The sequence below is a fragment of the Orycteropus afer genome, unplaced genomic scaffold (genome assembly GCF_000298275.1).
Source record: "Orycteropus afer afer isolate SDZICR_OR568_19922 unplaced genomic scaffold, OryAfe1.0 scaffold00062, whole genome shotgun sequence".
Lineage (NCBI taxonomy): Eukaryota > Metazoa > Chordata > Mammalia > Tubulidentata > Orycteropodidae > Orycteropus > Orycteropus afer.
In genome coordinates, this window is record NW_006921649.1 from 6994080 (window position 1) to 7017908 (window position 23829).

General features: G+C 43.5%; 1 protein-coding gene across 1 annotated transcript in view; it reads right to left on the reverse strand.

Annotated features, from left to right (window-relative positions):
• The window catches only part of SLIT3 (slit guidance ligand 3), a 953284-nt gene that overhangs the window by 185748 nt on the left and 743707 nt on the right, over positions 1-23829 (reverse strand). Inside the window, exons 7-8 of the mRNA XM_007939744.2 lie at positions 10869-10940; positions 55-218 (exon numbers count right to left, since the gene is read on the reverse strand). Coding sequence (XP_007937935.1) covers positions 55-218; positions 10869-10940 — 236 coding nt within the window. The remainder of the gene's footprint in view (positions 1-54; positions 219-10868; positions 10941-23829) is intronic.

Sequence of the window (23829 nt, forward strand, 5' to 3'; positions counted from 1 at the left end):
AGGGGTGGGTGAGTCATACCAAAGGATGTGATAGAAAGGTAGGGGCAGCCTCACCTGGGCACACGTACTCCTTCTTCTGCACATCTGCCACGTTGAAGCCCCTCAGGTGCACAGGAGCCATGCAGAGTGTAAACTGGCCAATTGTCCGCCGCTGTCGCAGCCAATCAGAAAGCCAGGCCAGGTGGCAGTCACAGTACAGGTGATTGGAGTGGAGACGCCTAGGATAGAGAGAGGCAGAGGGAAGACGTGGTCATAGAGTGGAGTAGGGAGCCTAACACTGGCTGACTAGAGTGGGCAAAACCTCTATGTCCCCTCTCTCTGCTTGATAATCCTCATGAGCTCAGGGAAGCATTTGTCCCTACACTGCTGAATTACTACATGAGTTCAAACCCTTTCATTATCAAGCCACAAATAATGACAATTACCTTTACATGCTGGGCACAGCCAATGGATGTCCCTAAGGTTTTGTGCAATTCCCCATTTCTTAATAGTGGTAATTCCATCCTTTCCTTTTCCACCTAAGAACACCTCTCAGCACATAGGAGAGGGAGAGTGACATTATGATAGTGACAATCCTGACTTGAGTCAAACTTACAAAGTCATTTGCAAACGCCTGCTTTAGTTGCTGCAAAAGACCTCCTTCAAGTGATGAAGAACAAAGATGTCTCCTTGAAGACTAAGGTGTGCCTAACCCAAGCCATTGTATTTTTAATCACCTCTTATGCATGTAAGAGCTGGACAATGAATAAGGAAGACTGAAGAAGAGTTGATACTTTCGAGTTATGGTGTTGCAGAAGAATGCTGAGAGTACCATGGACTACTAAAAGGACTAACAAATTTGTCCTGGAAGAAGTGCAGCCAGAATGTTCCTTGGAAGCGAGAGTGGCCAGACTTTGTCTCACCTACTTTGGTCATGTTGTCAGAAGAAACCATTCTCTGGAGAAGGGTGTCATGCTTGGTAAAGTGGAGGGTTAATGAAAGAGGGTAAGGCCCTCAAAGAGATGGATTGACACAGTGGCTGCAATGTAGGACTCAGGTATAGCAAGGATCATGAGGCTGGCACAGGACCAGGCAGTGTTTTGTTCTGCTGTGTGTAGTGTTGCTATGAGTTGGAGATGACTTGACAGCACGTAACAACAACAACTTTAGCTAGCATGAGTTACAGATAACTTGAAACATGCCTCTCAATGTCTCAGTCTATGGTGACATTGTGGCTGACACTTACTGTTGCCTTTAACCCTTTACTTTCCCCATTCCCACTCTAAATATACTTTTAATGAACTACCTACATGTAGTGCTAGTGGGTCTAAAACCAAGGCCACTTGTATGCATCAGTCAGGGTTAGCAGAGGACAGGGAGAAAGTTATATATTTTTTTAAAATATGTTGTCTTTCTTTCACCTTCTATTCCTCCTAAAGCACTCTCTTGTGTTTATTCTCTCTTGAGTGTAATGCTTTTTTTTTCATATACATAAATTTTTATTGTGATTTGGGTGAAAGTTTACAGAGCAAATTCATTTTCCATCCAGCAGTTCACATACACTTTGTCTCATGACATTGACTGTAATCTCTCACAATGCAACAGCTCCCCTCCCACTTCCTCCCCATAGCCACCTCTACCCTGTGTCCTTCCTTCTCATGCACTCCTGCCCCCCAAGCTGTCTTCCTGTGCATACACAGCCCCTCTATTCTCCCATGATTCATCTCTTCAAGGAGTGTATCTACCTAATGTAAATGTTCAGCTCATATGGAGACAGGCACTTTTTGAAGGATGCATCTTTTCACCATGTTCTGTCTAAATAAAGTGTTGTCCATAGCAGACTCCTGTTATATATACCCACTCCTCACGTATTGACAGTTAGGTTCCTTTTGGCCAGGCTTTTATTGGACAATCAGTGTTATGCGAAATAGAGGATGTCTACGTCAGATCACAAAACGGAAGATGACTACCTTATTACATAAAGTAATAACCAAACCAGTGGGAATCGTGGCCAGCCAAGGTGACACATAACCTTCACCATCACAGCCAGCATTACTTTCACCCTGCACCTTGGTGTCTATTACTGCCAGAGGTACGTTGTTAATGCACAAAATAGTCAGATGGTAGATTTTTTAACTATTGTCATAAATACAAAATGTCAGATAATGAGATAGTCAATAAGTGAGGAGTATGTGTATAGCAATCTCTCTATAGTGCCTTTCCTCTACAAGTTCAATTCCACCTGGTGTATTTGCTATCATGACTGGTTCTGGTGCATCTCAGTAGATTTCCCAAGCAATTCCAGAATTCTGTGGTTTTCCCCTTCTAGTAGCTTTGACTCCAGATTGATTTTCTGCCCTTAAGTGAATAAGAGCTGCCTTTTCTAGCAGGATCTGCATGTCCCACTCTGAGGGGAATATCATTTGGTTAGACAACTTGAACTTCCTTTCCACTAAGTGGGTAGGCAAACTATGGATAAACAGGGGCTTCTAGGTTATTCCACAAGGTCTCTACCAGTTTCTAATAATCTTCCCAACCTTCACATTCCCTACAGCCCTGGGTCATTAGAAGTGGTGGTAGGTGACTTTTGTTGTTGTTGTTGTTATGTGCTGTTGAGTTGGACTTGACTCATAGCAACAACCTCCTTGGGTTTCTGAGGCAGTATTACTATGGAAGTAGATTGCCCAACCTTCCTTTTAGTCAGATAAAAAAATTATAATTGCTGTTAAGTAGACTTCAACTCCTGGTGACTCGATGTATGTCAGAATAGAATTGTGAGCCACAGAGTTCTCAATGACTGATTTTTCAGAAGCAGATTGCCAGGCCTTTCTTCTGAAGTGCCCATGGGTATACTCGAAACTCCAACCTTTTGGTTAGCAGCTGAGCGTGCTCACAATTTGCACCACCCAGGGACTCCTTAGTCATATCAGCTCATCATGTACTTGAGTTTCTGATACAAATTTCAAGCATCCAATCATGGGCATGCTAATCAGTTAGCAGTATCTTGGGACTCTCAAGGACTCTGTGTCAAGCCAATTATTACTGACTGTCAGCCTGAAAGAGCAGCTCAGGCTACCTCATGCCTAGAATGGAGAGAACTGAAGGGCTCTTGACCACACTCCACTTAGCATAAGGTCAACATTGCTAAACACAGGCCAAGTGCAACTCACTTGTGCTGTGGGCCAGCAGAGCCTTCCAGCTGCTGTGTGGATGCAAACCCTGGCCAGCCAGTGATACCAGGTGCCTTGACTTCCTCAAGCACCTTCACTCCAGGAGGCCCTACACCCCTTCATTTCAGACATACCATATGAACCTGTATCCCACATAAAATGTCTTTTTTTTTTCTCTGAAAAAGAATAAAAAGATCTTATGACTGTGTATTTAAAATTAATTTCAATTTTGTAATTTTATTTTTGCATTTCACAGCCGATAGTTTAAGACTGAACATATTTTCATAGGCCTTGGTAAAGATCCTAGGACCAAGATACTGCGCCTCTAGTGAGTGCATTTGCATTCCCCGATCATATGCCCCCTGCGCCACTGAGACAAACATGGCTTCCTTTTAGCCCGGCACTCCAGAAAAAGGTGGGATAGTGATAGTGTGTGTCAGAGAGAGAAGACAACAAAATTTTAAAGTAGTAGAAAGTTCTAAGTATGAAAGCAAGACCTCTATTCTTTTTATTCAACATTCTTGGCCACTTTGTGCCAAGAACAAAAAGGAAGCCTGGTGACAGACTTAGCTGGTTACCAACTAACTAACTATTGTCAAGTTGATTCTGACTTATGGCAACCCTATGTGTGGTAGCATAGTGCTTAAGAGACTGGACTGCTAACCAGAAGGCTGGCGGTTCAAACCCACCAGCCATTCCTCGGAAGGAAGATGGGGCAATCTACTTCCATAGTGATACTGCCTCGGAAACCCAAGGAGGGGCTGCTATGAGTTGGGTCTGACTCGATGGCACATAACAACAACAACAACAACAACAACATTTGTGTCTGAGTAGAACTGTGCTCCATAGGATTTTCAGTGGCTGAATTTTTGAAAATAGATTGCCAGGTCTTTCTTCTGAGGTACTGCCTCTGGATAGACTTGAACCTCCAACTTTTTGGTTAGCAGCTAAGCACTTAACCATTTTCACCACCCGGGGATTCCTTTCAGCTGGTTTAGTATTTTCTAAAAAGTGTCAAGGAGAGGAGGAGACTCTCTTTCCACACTAGGTCTTCATAGGAAATTTCAGCATGGGCAAAAAAGTATCTGTCTCCTGGCCCATCGGTAAAAGAGATCTGTAGCAGAGAGACTGAAATGCTCAGCAGCTAATCAAAAGGTCAGTGCTCAAAACCACCAGTTGCTCCATGGGAGAAAGATGGGGCAGTCTGCTTCTTCAAAGATTTACAGCCTTGAAAATGATACGAGACAGTTCTACTCTGTCCTATAGGGTTGCTATGAGTTGGAATTGACTTGGAGCAGTGGGTTTGGTTTTTGCTTTGGTTTGGCCCATCAGTGAGCTGCCCCCGAGAGAGAGAGAGACAACCCCATGGCCAATAAATCCCACAAATATAAAAAAGTTGCCTAGAGAAATCATAGCCCTCAGTTAATCCTTGGTGACAAGATGGAGCACAGGGCAGGCTGCAGTGGAACAAGGACACTGAGGTACAGACATTCTTTTGTGTGCCAGGAGAATCAGAGCTTTCTAATAAGTTTGGATTGCATTTGGAAAGGCAGTTGCCCCTTTTGTGGTGAGGCCACAGGGATTCACTATAAGGCACTGTGCATAGAGGCTCAAGAGGCAGATCAATGTGAACAAATTCCTGTCATTTCCAATCAAGGGTAAGAGATCAATGGGAAATAAAATGGGCTTTAGGTGAGTCAGATCCTTAGTGAGCTGATTAATTTCTGGGATAATCAAAATGTCAGAGGCTTCCATTTTGGAAGATTATATTATGTTGGTTCTCAATCTTTGCTGCTCAGCTCTAAGCTCTCTCTCTCATCCCAATACAGATGTTCCCAATCCCTTTGTTCATCTTTGTAGGAGTTTCTCTCCTCCTAAATGGGACCATGGAAAAGAAGTGACCAACACTGACTTGGAAGGCACATGAAGGCTCTCATCAAAGGTCCAGTGGAATGGACAGGTTCAGTACTCTCATCTTGGAATTTTACCCACCAGAAATGCAGGGACAGTCAGGCTGGGCAGACTTTTTGAAGCCACCTTTCATATTGTGTTTGAGAGATCAAACTGAGCAGCATCACCCCAAGCACTAATATTAAAATAAAAATAATCATGATGGTGTGTGTGTGTGTATATATATATACACACACACACACACATACATATATATATATATAATCATGATGAAAGAAACCTGAGTCTGGCCACTGTCAGGAATATTCCTAGTCTTCTTGAGTGAGAAGGGAAATGGTTTTAATTACTTTAAACCATGTTGATGACTTGTGATGGAAATTATATGGGGAAGGAAGTCTCCACTGGGCCTTGGATTGTGTGGAAGCTCTGGGCTCCCCTTCCTCTGTTCCCATAGCACCTGCTCTCTTGCTATTTTTCCTTCAGCATGGTGGTCCAAGCTAAGACTCTGAAGTTAAATTACTAAGGTCAGACATTGGCGCTGGGTGATGCAATGGTTAACATATAAAGCTGTTAACCAAATGGTTGGCAGTTTGAGTCCACCCAGAGGCTCCTTGGAAGAAAGGTCTTGGTGATCAATTTCTAAAAAAATCAGCCATTGAAAACCCTGTGGAGCACAGGTCTACTCTGACACACATGGGGTCGCCATGAATTGGAATTGACTTGATGGTAACTGGGTAGATCTGCTTTGGACTCTGGCTCTGTGCTTTCCAAATTTGAAAAGCAATTTGGAAAGTTATTTAACTCTGGGCCTTGTTGTTGTTATTAGTTGCTGTCAAGTTGGTTCCATCTCATAGCAGCATCATGTACAACAGAATAAAACACTGCCTGGTCCTGTGCCGTCCTCACAATCATTGTATGTTTGAGCCCATTGTTGTAGCCACTGTGTCAATCCATCTCACTGAGGGTCTTCCTCTTTTTTGTTGGCCCTCTACTTTACCAAGCATGATGTCCTTCTCCTGGGACTGGTCACCTGTAAAATGGAGATATTCATAGTGCTTTCTTTTTAAGGCTGTTATGAGGATTGAAATGATTCATGGGAAGTCTTAGCACAGGCTTGGCACATAGTAAATGACTAAAGAAATGTTTACTATTGTTTTGGTTACCTAGTGCTGCTCTAACAGAAATACCACAGATGGGATGGCTTGAACAAAAAGGTGTTTATTCTTACAATTTGGAGGCTTTAAGTCCAAGTTCAAAGTGCCAGGGTCTAGGGACTATGTGAAAGCCCCTTGATCTTGGGCTTCAGCTCTGCCTCTTCTGGCCCACTGAAGCTAGAGGCATCTCTTTACTCAGACAGCTACTGGCTGCTGAGGCTAACAAGCCCAAGGCCGATAAACAAAATGGCACAGTCCCAATGTTACCAAACAACATGGCAGGCCATTGATTCAAGTCCACTGAAAGTCCCAAGAGCAGCAGAGCATGGCAGGCTGCTGAACAATGACTTGGATACATGCAGGGTTCAAGCATGCCATAAGCTAGAGACCATTTCCAAAGATGCTGCTTATATATGGGAAGCAGACCATATCCCTAAAGCAGCTACTCAGCTGCTTGTGGTAGATCCCACCATGGAGCTGATTGCCAGTCTCATCATGGGGAATAATTACCACCAGCTCCCCAGCCACTCAACCAGGCCCAGCCAAGTTGATACACAAACTTAACCATCACAACTATTATTATGATTGAGAAAAGAGTAGGTGCATCCAGCTCCAGGCTCTACTTTCTCCCCAACCTACGACCCTGTCTGTACAAAGCTATTCAATTCTTTTTTTTTTTTTTTTAAATTCCTAAATTCTATTTCATTGCTGTTGTTAAGAATATGCACAGGAAAACATACACCAAGTAAACAGTGTCTACATGTACCATTTAGTGACACTGATTACAGTCTTTGAGTTGTGCAACCACTCTCACCTATAAACTCACTGCCCCCTAAGTTTCCTATCTAATCTTGTGTGTGACTATTGTCACAAGACTATAATTCTTACTTAAACATCAAAGCATCAAGGTGGCTAGTTGGTTCCTGCATGTTGTTCTGCAGTCTTTTGCTGATGGAAACACCATACTTGATGTTGATGAAACCACCTTTATAGAACATAAGGTGAATGAATACAAATGCCAATTTATAAAAGGTGCCTTTTAGTCACAGACACTAAATTAAATTTCCAGCAAATCCTTTTAGAGAGGGTCAGTGTTCATTTTCTATAAAATGTGGCTTTCTGAATTCAATATAAAAGCTTTCCTTTAGAAATCCCATTTATGACTTCCTTCCTCTCTCCTCTTCTCCCCTTCTCCACCAGCACCAGCTCCCCCTCCCCTTTAATTACAGTGAAGGGGGATTAGTCAGCTCAAGTCTCCAGGGAGTTCTATACAGAGCCATCTCTGAAATTAAACTAAAGAGAAAATGGCAGCAGCCAGGGAGCAAAGAGAACATATAAGATTGATTGATTTGAGCTCATCAGATGTGTGTTCAGGACCATAGAGAAGAATGACAACAGCAACAGGAGGGAAAAATCCTCCCACCCTCTTCCTTTACTCGATACACTCCAAACAAAGTTTCCAAGACCCGAACTTAACCCCTTCCCTCACTTCACCCCTTCCCTCACTTCCATGGTACCAGTCCTGGCTTCTGTTATTCCTGCTCTTAAACAACATAACAAAAGTAGACAAGTATACATTCCAGTTAACATACTTTGGACATGGTATTAAGAGGGACCAGTCCCTGGAGAAGTACGTCATGCTTGGTAAAGTAAGCGGGTCATTGAAAAAGAGGAAGATGCTCAATGAGATAGACTGACACAATGGCTGCAACAATGGTCTCAAACATAGCAACAATTGTGAGGATGGTGCAGGACCGGGAGGTATTTCGTTCCGCTGCACATTGTATTGCTATGAGTCAGAACTGACTGGATGGTACCTAACAACAGCAATGCACATCACAGGGAGGACCTGGGTTGTGCAACTGGTTGATGTACTTGGCTGCTAACTGAAAAGTTAGAGGTTCAAGTCTACCCAGAAGCCCTTGGACAAAAGGCCTGGTGATCTACTTCTGAAAATTTAATTACTAAAACCTATGGAGCACAGTTCTACTCTGACACACATGGGGATGCCGTAAGTTGGAACTGGCTCAGTGGCCACTATTTATTTATTTATTTACTTATTTTTATTAGGATTTGGGTGAAGATTTACAGAGTAAATTCACTTTTCATACAGCAGTTCACATATACTTTGTCTCATGTCATTGACCAAAATTTACAATGCAGCAGCTCCCCTCCCACTTCCTCCCCATAGTTACCTCCTCCCAGTGTCCATCCCTTCATACTCTTCTGCACCCTGAGCTATCTCCCTGTGCATAAGCAGCCCTTCCTTCTCCCATGATTGTTCTCTCCAGGGCGTGTGTCTACTTGAGGTAAATGTTTAACTCACATGCCTGTACTTTGTTTGGCTGGAAACCACTAATACTCATGGAGGATAGTTCCCCGGGAGTTAGACTGCTGACACCTGCAGGTGAGTCACTTTTCTTTTGATTCAGCTCACCTGTCTGGGTACATGGAGGCCTAGCACCATGAGGTTCACTTTCAGCTTCCAGCCCAGGAATTCTGGGCCACACTCTCCTCTAGCTCATCCATGGTCTTTGAAGATAACACAGTTTCTTCCTAAAACTCCATTACTGCACCCATCCCAGGTTAAGAAGGAAGGAAAAGGACAGATTTTCTTGGCTGAATTATGACTATGAACATGAAGGATCAAAGGAAGAATTTGGGAAGTGAAGTTGGAAGTTGGGCCAGGATTATTATTAATCTTTATACTAGCAATTATTTCTTGATTGTATACCACATACCAGGCACTTTACATGTTAGTGCATTTCAACACAACTTTAAGGTGGACATGAACTCACTTCACATGTAAACTTGCAAGTTTATTTTGCAAGTAAGTGGCAGAGCTGGCATTTAAATTCAGCTCTACTTGACTCCACACTCTGGGTCTTTTCTAGGGTATACACTATTGTTCCCTCATAAATTGTCTCATTGGGGTCTTTGTTTCATTCTCACTTGGAAGTAAGATTGTTCTCATTCTAATGCAAAGGAATACCTGGATGGTGCAATTGATTAAACACTTGGCTACTAACTGAAATACACCTTGGAAGACACCCAGAGACACCTAGGAAGAAAGGCCTGGGTATCTCCTTCTGAAAAATCAACCACTGGAAATCCTTTGGGGCACAGTTCTATTCTGATACACATGGAGTGCTATGCATCAGGGTCAGCTTGATGGCACCTGGTTTGGTTTGATTTCCCTCTAATGTCATGGCTATCATGTGGTCGGAACATCAGAATCATTTGGAAGACCTGTTAAAACAGACCGTGGACTCTGCTCCTTAAGATTCTGATTCAACAGGTCTGGGATGAAGCCTGAAATTTTGCTATTCTAACCAGGCTATGCTGCTGGTCTAGGACACCATTCTGGGACTTGCTGCTCTAAGGGTTTTCAACTCTTGGATTTCATATTGCTTGGGGCCATAAATAAGCTAGTTGCTTGGTACGTTCAGTCCAGACTTCTGGATACCAAACCAAACCAAACTCACTGCTGTGGAGTTGGATCCGACTCATAGAGATCCCTCCTTGGGTTTCCAAGGTGGTATTACTATGGAAGTAGATTGCCCAAACTTCCTTCTGAGGAGTGGCTCATGGGTTCGAACCTCCAGCCTTCTGGTTAACAGTCAGATGCCTTAGGCCCTATGCTACCAGAGCTCCTAACTTCTGGATAGTGTGGTAACAATAATTTACTAATATCATCTATTGTGTACTACTCACCAAGTACTTTACATATTTAATCTCATCTGATCCTCACCACCACCCCTACTTACAGAGGAGGAATAGAGGTCATTAGGAGTTAGGTTGGCTAAGGTCACAGAAGTGATAAAGGGCACAGCAGGAATTCAACCCTTGGCCTTGGCTGAAAGATCTTGGAAGCCGAATCTCCCTACTACTGTACTGTAAACACCACTGATATCTACCAACACAAGAAAAGCATCCACTGGGGGCCTGTTTGGAAAAGCCCACATCATCCATTTGCAGAGAAACTGACAAAGGGTCACTGGCTGAGTATGGAGGATAACTGCCCAGGTAATAAGGCATGACAAGTGCTCTAGGTATTGAGAGTTACGGTGAGATTTGCTTCCTGAGTACATACCCTGGAAAGCTTGGTCCCACCCAACATATGAAAATAAAGAACCAAATTGTTGCATCCTAATGTTAGAACACCATCTAGAGAGTGGGTGAATGGGGGACTGTGGTGAATGGGGAGAAGGAGGGACTAAAACTTCCTCTCTTCTACCATTCCCAGAGAGGAACACGATTATGACCATTGAACTGCCAGTGGTACATGAAATTAGCTAAGTAAATGGTGAATCATTTAGTCACAGCACTGTATGTTCTGTGATAGTATAAAAAGAATAAACCTTTTCAAAAAGATAGAAAACATGTAAACACCGTATGTGAAGAATTCCCACAGTGCCAAGGTGAAGAGAGATGACTGTCTAATGAACACAAAAGGGTGGTTAAGAACCATGGATGGAACCATGACACCTTCCCCCATCCCTGCTGGCTCACCAACACACCTTGCAGTTAACAACAGAAGGAGGAGGTATTTGAATATTGGACTACTGACCAAATCCTAGCATAGCAGATTTGAAGAGCAGCTTAAAGAGTGAGTGGGACGTAGGAAGAGAAAGAAGTGGGGGCTTTTACTCACAGAGTTCGAATCTTCGGCATGTGGTTGAAGCTGGTGACCATGATGCGGCTGATGTTGTTGTTGTTGAGGGTGCTGCAGAGACAGAAAGGAGTAAAGGTCACCAGGGGAACAGTGTGATGGTAAGAGGTTGGGGACACTAAGTCACTTAGAAGGTGGTGGGGAGGATAGATATGACTACCAGAAGAAAGGCCAGTCAGTGGGGGCAGCTAGAGACAGGTAGACAGATGTCCAGGTGATAAGAGAATCCATTGACTTCTTTTTTCAGGTGGATCGCTGCACCCTTCTGCTTCCCTCTCAGTTCTTATCCACCTTGAATAAAAAGACGACTTATGAAATCCTACAATGTGTTTGTGACTCACTATATTATCTTTCATTCTTACAACTGCAATGCCAGTTAGGGATTATTGACGTCATTTTACAGAGAGGGAAACTGATGTTCATCATTTTGCTTATGAACACACGCTCTACAAGGTGGTGGTGGTTGCTTGCATTCGACTGGTTAACCATGTGCACCACTAACATCCCACTATTATAGATGAGGAGGTTCTTGGGGGGTGCAAGCAGTTGCCATTGACTCTTAACCTAAAGGTTAGAGGTCTGACCCCATCTAAAAGCCAAAAACAAACCCACTGCCATGGAGTCTATTCCAACTCATAGTGACCCTACAGGACAGAGTAGAACTGCCCCATAGGGTTTCCAAGGCTGCAAATCTTTATGGAGGCAGAATGCCTCAATTTTCTCCTGCAAAGTGGCTGGTGGGTTCAAATTGCCGAACTTTTGGTTAGCAGTCAGATGCTTTAATCACTGCACCACCAGAGCTCCTTTTGTACCTATCTAGTGTTACTATAAAATAAAGACCTGGTGATATGCTTCCATAAAAATTACAGCCAAAAAATCCATATGGAGCAGTTCTACTGTCTCATGGGGTTGCCATGAGTTGGAATTGACTTGATGGCAACAGGTTTGGCTTTGTTTGGTATTACACACAAGGAGGCTGAGAGAAAGACAAAGTACCTGTTCCAAGGACCCCATAGATGGTCAGTTCTGGAGATGGAATTTGAACCCAGCACTAACTCCTTTTCCTCCCTCCTTCCTATCTTTATTGTGTCAGGCACTATCTTAGGCATTTAGTATGAGAAACAAGAATGAACAGATCAAACATTTGTTGCTTGGTTCTGCTCATTTTGTAATTTTACTAATGTGCTAATGGAGACGCTTGTCACTTCATGAAGTCAAATCTACTTAACTGCTTTGTTTGGGTGGGTTGGGGGGTTATTCATCCTATTTCCATCAGCCCAGAGTGCCTTCAGAATTTCTCATTAGATGTGGCTGAAGAATTGTCACTGCCATTATACCAGGCTTTCCTGCCTTTGCAGGGAGCTTTCTGGGTGTGAGGACTATACCTCCACCTTTCTCCATCAGATTAGGAAAAGGCCTCTGGTAGCATAGTGCCTAAGCCATTTGACTGCTAACCAGAAGGCTGGCGGTTCAAACCCCCAGGCACTCCTCAGGAGGGAGGTTGAGCAATCTACTCTACTTCCATAGCGATGCCACCTTGGAAACCCAAGGATGGGTCGCTATGAGTCAGGTTTGACTCGATGGCAGTCGAGTTTGGTTTTCTAGGGCAGAAATAGGACCTTCACTTCCCCTTCTACCTGTCCCAGAGTTTAGGTGCCAAGTTGGGGAACGTAATTAGGGCTGTTCACTGACTGCTGGTTAATAATCTGAGCTTTCTTCTCATTTCTCAAAGGCAAAGAGTAAGAAGCTTTTGGGGAGAAAGGGCTTGTTTCCTGCCACACCCAGCAACTCAACAGCAGGTGGAGTTCATAGCCCAGCCCTAATTTAGCTGAATATACAGGACAGTTACACACAGGGCTTGGATGGTAACTACATCCGGCTGGGAGCTGACTTATTAATGCCTTACTACACTGATATTTAAATGTGAGCCATAATGAGAGCTATAAAACATTTACGATAATAGCAATTACTCCAGAACCAAGATGACTAAACATAGTATTCAGACTTTCATGATCTACTGCTTAGGGATGGCTAGCCCAGAGAAGTCAGAGGGCTGGTAACCCCTCTTGGGTGTTGATCTCCGTGGCAGCTATGGGTTTTGTTTCTCTAATAAATACACATTTATTTGATTTTTAGCCCTGGCAGCTTTTGCCTATACAGTGAACACTGTGCTCTGTCTGGTTTTTGTGCCCCTGTCTAGGTAACTGGCATTCAATAGTGGTCTTATTGTCATAACCCTGATACTACAGAGCAGTGTCAGTAAGCACATGGGCCTCAAAAGCAGAGACCTGGTTTTTAGGAGCTCTGGTGGTGTAGTAGGTAAGGCATTTGGCTGCTAACCAAAAGGTCAGTGGTTCAAACCCACCAGCTGCTCCATGGGAAGATGAGGCAATCTACTTCTGTAAAGATTTACAGCCTTGGAAACTTGAGTCAGAATCGACGCAATAGCAGTGGGTTTAGTTTGTTTTTTTTCCTGCCATTTATATCCTGGGAAACTATGGGTAAGTTTTGAAATTTCATTAAGTTTCCTTCTGGAGACATTAACAGCATCAAGCTCATAGAGTTTGCATGGTGATTAAATGAGATGGATACTAGTAATTGCCAACATTAACTGAGAGCTATTGAGGTCTAGTGGTGTAGTGGATTTGATTGCTAACTGTAAGTCCAACAATTCAAACCCACCAGCTGCTCCATGGAAGGAAGATGGGGTGATCTACTTCTGTAAAGATTCATAGCCTCAGAAACCCAATGGAGGTCACTATGAGTTGGAATTGACTTGATGGCAGTGAGTTTGGTATGGTTTTGGTTAACTGTATGCCAGAGTCTCTTGGGGGGGGCAGTGCAAATAGTTAACGCACTCAACTGCTAACTGAAAGGTAGGAGGTTTGAATCCACTCAGAGACACCTAGTAAGAAAGGTCTAGCATTCTACGTCCAAAACATCAGCCACTGAAACTGCTATGGACCTCTGACACACATGGGGTCATCATGAATCAGAATCAACTTAATGGTAACTGGTTTAATTGTATGCAAGGCTGACACTGAGTTCTATGTGGGCCATCTCATTTAATTCCTCCAACCACTCTATGTGCCAGGAACTTTTGATAACATCTCCATTTCACAGATGGAGGAAGTAGTGGTTCCAGGATTTGAATCCAGGGAAGCCTGGCTCTAGGGATGATGCCTGTATTAGTTTCCTATTGCTACTGTAATAAATTACCACAAATTTCATGGCTTAAAACAACACAAATATATTTTTTTATGGTCAAGAGAAGGACCCTGGTGGTGCAATGGTTAAGTGTTTGGCTGTTGACTGAAAGGTTGGTGGTTCAAACTCATCCAGTGCCTCCATAGGAGAAAGACTTGCTGATCTGATCCCATAAAGATTACAGCCAAGGAAACCCTATGGGGCAGTTCTACCTTATCTTAGAGGGTCTCAAAGAGTTGGAATAGACTTAACAGCATAAAGCAATAACAATAACATGGTTTGGAGGTTACAGTCTAAGATGAGTCTAGGATACTACACTCCTCTTGGGGAATTCAGAAGGAAGGATGGCTTTATTGTCTTTTGCTGCTTGTAGGGCTGGCGGCTCAAACCCACCAGCCACTCCTTGGAAGGAGCAATCTATTTCCATAGTGATACCACCTCAGAAACCCAAGGAGGGGTCTCTATGAGTCGGGTCCAACTCGAGGGTACATAACAACAACAACAACAGCTTAAAGGGGCCATCTTTGTTTCCTGCTTAGGGACCCTACCTCACCCATCACTTCAATCTCCTGCTTTGGTGATCATTTTTCCTACTACTTCACTCTAATCTCCTGACTCCCTCTTTTAAGGACTGTGCTTACATTTAGAGCCTACCTGGATAATCCAAGCTAATCTCCCCATCTCAAGATACTTAATTTAAACACATCTATAGAGTCCTTTTGCCATATAAAGTAACATTCACAGGTTCTGGGGATTAGCACGTGGACATCTCTGTCTACACAAGAAGGCATGTAAAGGCCTTAGCACAGTGACAGTCACATAGTAGGCATTCAGTAATTATTGTTGTTAGCTGTGGTCAAGTTGTCTTGACTTATCATGACCCCATGCACAGAGGGGCTGACCCATTGTGATCCATAGCGTTTTCATTGGTGATTTCTGGAAGTAGGTTGCCAAGTCTTTCTTCATAGTCTGGAAGCTCTGCTGAAACCTTTTCAACACCATAGCAACATGTAAAGCATCCAATGACAGATGAATGGTGCTGCACATGAGGCACACTGGCCAGGTATCGAACCTGCGTTTCCCACACAGAAGGTAAGAATTCTACCACTGAACCACCACTGCTCCCAATCAATAATGATTAGCTATTATTATTTTAACTTGTTTCTGGTTGGTGCTTTACAATTATAATACATTTTGACATTTATCACATTTGGTACTCAGAGCACTGTGAAGTTGGAATTATCATTCTCATTTTAGAGATGGGCTACCTGAGGCTAGGAGAGGCTAAGGGATTTGCCAAATACCAACGGAGCTCCTGTGGATTCAGGATTTACTGTTCTTTCCTCATGCCATAATATCCCCCCATGAACCCACTTCCTCATACTTTCAGGGCAAGTTTGCTGCCCCAGCATGGACATTCTCTGTCATCTCCACCCAGCACAGAAATAACTACACAAGCATCCTTCTGCCTAATGTGCTATATAAAAAAAACAGTTGCTGTCAAGTCAATTCAGACTCCTGGCGATCCTGTGTCTCTGAGTAGAACTATGCTCAACAGGGTTTTCAGCGGCTGTTTTTCAGAAGCAGAACACCAGGCCTTTCTTCTGAGACATCTCTGGGTGGACTTGAACTGCCAACCTTTTGGTTAGCAGCCAAATGAGTTAAATGTTTGTTCCACCCAGGTTCTCTGTTGTGCTATATACCTCCCTTAAAAATGAACCAACAGATATAATAAATGGTGTGTCTGACAGTGACTTCCTACCACTGTCCATTGAATTGCTGACCAGGACAGCTATGGTGACCTCATCAGCCTCACCTTATCTACTTTAGCAAGAGCACTTTCCCCATCTCTTGGAGGATATTTGCTAGGTCTAGAGTCTAGCTTCAATCTCACTGCTCTGCTCCTTTGGAAATATTTTGAGAAAATGTGCTTTCTTCCAAATCACCCAGGTAGTAGGTGGAGGTTTTTCCCCCAGGTAAAAAAACAAAAACAAATTCACTGCTGTCGAGTTGATTCCGACTCAAAGCAACCCTTCTTTGGGTATCCGAGGAGGTATCACTATGGAAATAGATTGCCCAATCTTCCTTCTGAGAAGTAGCTGGTGGGTTTGAACTGCCAACTTTCTGGTTAGCAGTCAAGTCCCTTAGGCACTATGCCACCAGTTTTAATTCAGCATTTCCCATGAGGATTCAAGCTCAAGGTCAAGGTCAAATTAATTCTATAAACTTCAGAACCATCCTCATTTGTTTTTTTTTTTTTTTTGCACTACCACAAGTTATGGAATGGGCATTTCAGTATGAAATAAAGCCATATTTTCACATGAGATTTAAAAGATAGTCCACATATTCCCATTTCTCTCTCAAAAAGCCCTAACCTCATTATAGGTGCTATGTTTATGTTGGGCTTAAGTGTGAGGTGTATACTATCCAGTCATTCTTCTGCTTTGCCATTTTGTCATTACTGGAGCATGCCCATTGCCATCCAGTTAATTTTCACCCATGGTGACCCCATGTGCTCCACAGTAGAATTGCTCCATGGGCTTTTCTTGGCTGTAATCTTTATGGAAGCAGATCACCAGGCTTTCTTCCTCAATGCTGCTGGGGTAGGTTCGAGCCATGAAATTTTGGTTAGCAACTGAGTGCTCAACTGTTTGTGCCACCTGGGACATTTTATTAGAACATAAATGTCTAGAAAAAGGAATCATTTCCCATATTATAACAATACATTTGGAGGACGTGGTGGCATAGTATCTAAGGCACTTGACTGCTAACAAGAAGTTTGGCAGTTCAAACCCACCAGCCACTCCTCAGAAAGAAGATTGGCCAATCTACTTCCATAGAGATACTGCCTCGGAAACCCAAGGAGGGGTCACTATGAGTTGGAGATGACTGGATGGCATATAACAACAACATCCTACCAACAGATCCCTTTCTTCCTCGACTATGAACACTAGAAAGGGGACATTAAACTTTTCCTAGGTCACGAGGGGACTTGTCAATTTGTTATTGCTCCTATAACATACAAATAGCACCTTAGTGCCCTGAAAGAATGTGTGATTCCTCATGTCCCTCAGCTAATAGCTCCCCAGTAATGGTGACTGCTTGAGGAGGTAGTGCAGGTAATGGTGCACTCTAAAGGTTGGCAAACTATTTCCCACAGACTAAATCCAGCCCAATGTCACCTGCTTTATCAATAGTTTTACTCATTTGTTCATGTATAGTCTATAGCTGCTTTTCTATCACAACTGTTAAGTAAAATAGTTTTTATAGAGACTATATGACCCACAAGGGAGCTCTGGTAGCATAGTGGCTAAGACACTTGCCTGCTAACCAGACGGCTGGCAGTTTAAACCCACCAGCCACTCCTCGGAAGGAAGGTTGGGCAATCCTACTTCCATAGTGATACTGCCTCGGAAACCCAAGGAGGGGTCGCTATGAGTCGGGTTTGACTCGACGGCACATAACAACAACAACAACAACATATGACCCACAAAGCCTAAAATAATTACTTTCATGCTTTTTACAGAAAACATTGCCTCAGTCTTGGCTACCCTAGAACTGGGCACTAAGAAGAGAGGATTAGGTCAGAAGCATTCAAATTTTTTTTAAAAAATAACCTCAAAAAACACTTGCAGCAAAGCCCAAGTGGTAGTGTGGGGATTTAAAAGTAGTCTAACTCTACGCAGTCTAACTCTAGAATCCACATTCCTGGCCACACACTACACTCTCACCTTGGAAGATTAATCTCACTGCTTCTGGGACGTGCGATGCTGTGACAGAGTCAGAGCCTAGGAGAAGGCCCTATTGAAGACCTTCCTTGGATTGTGCACAGAATTAACTTGAGCACTGGTTCTCACAGTGTGGTCCCCAGACCTGTAGCATCACCTGGGCTGGATCAAATTCTCAGGCTCCACTCCAGACTTATGAATCAGAAACCCTGGGGTGGGGCCTAGCTTTGTGTATTTCAACAAACCCTCCAGAGGATTCTCATGCAAAGTCAAGTTGGAAAGCCACTGGACCAAGGAAAAGGCAAAGTATAGACTCTTTACCCAAGTTGCCACTGAGTCAGTTTGGACACAGGGTGACCCCATGAGTGCAATGCAGGGTTTTCAAGTGATCTTTTGGAAGCAGATGACCAGGCCTTTCTTCTGAGGCACCTCTGGGTGTTTGAACCACAAACGTTTCAGTTAGTAGTTGAGCTCTTAACCATGACCCAAGTGTGTTATTGTTGTTAGGCGCTATTGAGTCAGTTCCAATTCATAGTGTGACTCTATGTACAACAGAATGAAACACTGCCCGGTCCTGTACCATCCTCACAATCCTTGCTATACCTGAACCCATTGTTGCAGCCACTGTGCCAAACCATCTCATTGAGAGTCTTTCCCTTATTTGCCGACCCTCCACTTTACCAAGCATGATATTCTTCTGAAGTGTAGGGGACAGTATATAGGCCACCTTCTTCCTGCTTTTGGGATTGAATGCCTTTTTTTTTTTTTTAAGAAGATGTAGTGTTTTCCTGCTTAGAAAGAGGCCCACACTCTGAAATAGCAGGCAATCCTCATTGTAGGTGGCTGTAATTACCCTTATGTAGCTCCAACTTGGCTTCTGCCCCTGGCTCCTTACTGCTTTCTGCTGAGTGATAACTATGGCTCTTCCTGGCATGACTCAAGATAGCCATCTTTGTTCTGGAGGAGCTAAGTCCAGCTGTAGCCACACCACCCTGGCAGCCTTAATAAGGCTGACATTTCCCTCTGTCTCCTCCTATTAGACCATCGCTTTATCATTCTGTGCTGTCCTGGCTCTGGGTGTAATCTGCGTGTTGTGTGTCCATAACACCATGTAATTGGCTCTAATGCAATGATATTATCTGTGAGCACGTATCACATAATTACAAAACCAGGCATCTGGAGTAAGTGCCATTGCAGCCTCCCTGGGGGTCAACATTCCTGGGCAAACTACTCTTGGTATGGTGACCCCCTCCAGACAGGTAGAGTTCCATGACCCTTGGGTTCAATGGGCCCTCTTGGTCAGACTGGCCTGTTCATCTCCTGTCTCAAGGCAGGTTGACTTCTCCCTAAATCCAGATGAATGAGGTGGCTTACTTCTTAACTGTCCTCAGGAAGGAGATTCTTGGTGAATCATCAGTGGTCATGGCAACAGGATGTCTTTTTCAAGTGAGCTTGGAGATGCCCTGACTTGTACTTACAGATGTGCATGTCTGATGGACAGCACTCTAAGTCTGGGGAATACAACTGCCTCCAGCAGTGCCTATATTAAATCCACAGTGGCAGACACAGAATTGGCAGAATCACTTACTGAAGAGCAGATGGGTGCAAACACTGGCTACACTTTGAGGGAAAAATCTAAACCGCTAGCGCAGGGGCTGGGAAGTGTGTGTGCCTCAGGGAAGAGGAGGGAGCTCACTTTTGCTCCCCTCTCTCATTTGGCTCAGTCAGGGCCAGAGGAATGGAATCAAGGACACTCAGATGCTTTGGGGCCTGCTGTCCACCTTGACTCATACCACAAGCCAGGACTGGCTTTTCTCAATCCTGTGTGGAGGCTGCTGATTGACAGCCATCATGGCACTAGGACTACTGATAATGACCAGGCTCTGCAGCACTCTCCTGGAGCCTAGGAATGTGAATGTGGGTGGCTGACTTGGCTCTATCATAATATATGTGGATAGTTTCTCTTTATGGAGTTGGCCCCAGGAGAACACCCACTGAATGGCCCCGCTGGACCTGCTGAAGTAGAGAGAGGCATCCCCAAGCTTCTCCTCCAGTCTGAGGTCTCAGGTCATCCTTGGTACCTCCTCTCCAACTCAATCATTTTTAGATGATGCTCCACTCACTGTTTCTCTGCTTTCAAGTTTGAACTTGCCTTTCTCACTCAGCTGTGCACTGCTCTGGTTTGGCTGGGGCTCTAGGCAACTTCAGGAATCAGGGAGAATAATGTACAATAGTGTACCCTTTGGGAAAGGCTAAATTGAATGTTATAGGTTCTCCCATGAATGTTCTACTTTCCTAATGAGCAAGACTAATAAATGGAATTACTTTGAGGTAAGCTTGCCAAGTTCTTTCAACAAAGATATCCATGATAATAACAATAATACTGGTACTATTTATTAGTTGCTTACTATGTGCCAGCACTGGGCTGAGTACTTCTCTTACATTATGTCATTTCATTCTCCTGATATTCTTAAGTTACTACTATTAATTCCATTTTAGGGCTAGTAAGTTGTGGACCCTGGGTGGCACAAATGGTTTGGACTTGACTCCCAACCTAAAGGTTGGTGGTTTGAACCACTCAGCAGCATCATGAAAGAAAGGTCTGGTGGTCTGCTTTGGTAAAGATTACAGCCAAGAAAACCCTGTGGAGCAGTTCTACTCTGTAATGCATGGGGTCACCAGGAGTCAGAATTGACTCGACAACAGTGGGTTTGGTTTTTTTGGGGTTAAGTTGAAGCCTAGAAAGATCAGTTAACTATGCCTCGATTCATTCCATAGCTACTGAGTTGCAGAACCAAAGTTCAAATCCAGGAGGTGTGTTAGCAGGAACTATATTTTCATAATATACAAATTATACCATTACACAAAACTGTGCTTTACAGGACTATATTCAGAAAGATGTTCAGTGTCTGATTTCCATGTCTCTGGACATAAAAGTGAATCATGTCTATTAGTGGTGGATTCACCCCTCACTGATTTCAATGGGTAGAGACTACAGCCACTCCAGTGTTTGCCTCACTGCTTACGTTACTCAAAGGCAAAAGCATTACCCAGCCCTCCTCCTGTCCAAGGAGCAAAGAGGGCTCAGCATGGAGGGCCAGCACATATGAGGAAAGGTGCCCAGAAGGGCAACTAAATCTCCCAAGCCTTCTAGGCAACACAACTAAAGTGTTGCCAAATGCCCTACTCATGCTTTACTGTTGGATTGGCTGAGTGGAATTTGTGAGACTTCTCCAAAGACCCAAGAGTACAGTTCTGCTCCTTAAACAAAGCTCATGCTCATCTTTTGCCTGGTAGGAGCAGGCAACGAGTCTCTGTGAGCAGATGGGGCCGGAGGATCGAGAGGAAGATGGAGGGAGAGAGAAGGAAGGAGGGTGGGAAGGCACTTCTCTACATTACCTGCTCTCCTGGACAACCCTGGGTGCTGTGTATTACTGACTCCTTGCTCTCCCCGTGGACCGTTTAAATTAAAGCTCATAACCATTGTGTGGGCATATAATGAAAACAACTGATGCTGCACTGATTAGTCCATTACTCTCAACTGTTAGAAAACATAATGATCTCACAAGGGGCCTTATTCACTGACGTATAGCAGTTGAGCTCTCATTTGACACCTCAAATTAGCAGCCAAAGCAATAACAGCTGGGGTTTTTGTCTCAATATTTGTACCCGACTCTAAAGTGATTTGGCACCGGGTGAGCGTTATTTTTAAACACAGAGCTCTCACCGCCAAGTAACATTTTAAATGGTCTCCAGGTGTCATGTAAAACCTACAGAAATAAATAAAAACAATCAGATGCCAATTTGGGCCTTTGATGATACGGAGCCCTTAACAAAAGGGCTCACCTTTGGTTCTTCCTTCATTATATATTCATATTGCGACAGGCAAAAAATCATCTCTCCTACCCAGCCGATTCTTGGTGTTAAAAGGAGGGGGAATAAAAGATACCTCCCCCCACCCCCCAAAATAAGAAAAAGTGAAAGATCAAAAAGAAAGATGAATCCTCAAATCTTGGTATTACTCAATCAAATGATCAGATGCTTGGTGACATAAGTATTCACAGTGGCCCAGTGCTTTTTTGGTACCCAGACCCTGAAGAACTCCTCACTCATTCATTGAAATGATCATAGATATTGCCTGATTCAGAGTGGCTCAACTGCCTCCCAATGACCAATTTAATTGTAAAACGTACCGTAAATGAAAGCATCAATGAACTATTCTGCCTTCCAACTCTATTTCATCATTTGTAAACTGGGAGCCTGACCCATCAATCTTGTCCGCTACATTAGCGAGAAATCAGGCAGATGCCAGTGTGCAAACATATCTAGCACACATGTAATGGGCTGAGGATGAAAGAGTGACCTCTGACTTATATACCTGCATAGGTGAGTTTGTAGTGGAGAGGAGGAAAAACTGGCAATTTCCAACTTAACTGCTTTTGGTGCCTAACTCAGTAAGAAGGCTTTTAAATATCCACTCATTTGTATTCTGAGGCAAGTCTGCTTTGTGTCCTGTTGCATAGCCAGGGCCTAGCCCAGTGCTTGGCATATAGGATACACTCAATAAATATTTATTGAATGGATGGGAGAGTTTCAAAATGCTAAGGGTGAGGTTTTTGGCATCTTTTGACAAAAATAAATGTCCACTCTGAACAGTCTTCTGGACTAATCCAAAAGTGTAACCGCAATTGCCTATGAGGGTAAGGATTGTCATATAAATAAGTGGGCTGCTTGGGGGACAGTGGCAAACATGACCTTACTCAGTTGGATTGTCACGTCTTGTTTCAAAGGATTGTGGCTATGCTGGAATGAAGGTGCAGGGTCACGAGTTCTGCCATTTATATAAATCTATATATTCTTTTCTCATGGTTAATGTTTATACATATATAAAACATTTGTTATATAGTTATATATGTAACACTATTTATATATGTGTATGTATATATAAAACATTTGACATTTCAACATTTTACTTATACATACAGATATGTTTCATTTACATATACAATCTGGCAACATTAATTAGGGTTTATCACATTGTGCAACCATCACCACTATTCACTTCTAAATTCTCCCTTCACCCTTATGCCTTTCTTTTTAAGATAAAGGCAGACATCTAGAATTTTTATATAAACCCTCCTGGTTTTTCAAAACTGAAAATCACCTTAAGAAACCCAACTCACAAAACATTTTATGAACCAAACAAGACACACCTGAGGGCTGGATTTGGCTTGCAGGTGCCAGTTTTTGGGTTCTGAACCAAAAAGATTAATTTGACATATGAATCAGAAAAAGTATATTCAGAAAATCAAGTATTTTAATGGCATTGTGCCTGAAATGTGGTTAAAACCTTCCTTCCGTACCCAATCCCCTGAAGGGTGCCCATTAGCTGTGAACTGCTCTGTTGTTGTTGTTGTTATTTGCCATTGAGTCGGCCCCAACTCATAGCGACCCCTCCTTGGGTTTCTGAGGCAGTATCACTACCGAAGTAGGATTGCCCAACCTTCCTTCCGAGGAGTGGCTGGTGGGTTTGAACTGCCAGCCTTCTGGTTAGCAGTCAAGTGCCTTAGGCACTACGCTACCAGAGCTCCTGTGATCTGCTCTAGGAACCTACTATTCAAATCAACTTTTTAAGCCATTAAAAATCATTCAGCGCCCCCCACCCCCACATATACATAATCGTTGTTCAGGGACAAAGAGGCCAAAGAAGCTTCTAAGGCTAAGACTGTATTCAGCCTGGTAGGTGTGTTTTTGTCTGGGTTCCACATGTGACTCGCCAGTTCTGTGTTGAAACACGTAAGTCATTTCTCAGTTGCACAGTTCAGAACGGAGCTACTTGAAGCTGTTAGCAGGAAAGAAAACTGCACAGGGTACACGAGGCACTGTTCCTACACTGTGATGCAGGAGTCCTGCTTCGACTCTGTAATATCTGCAAGGGAGGGACTCTCTTAGGAAGCTGGGTCCAAGTTGACACCTTGGGCTCAAAAATGGGCAGGGGTCTCCAGTGC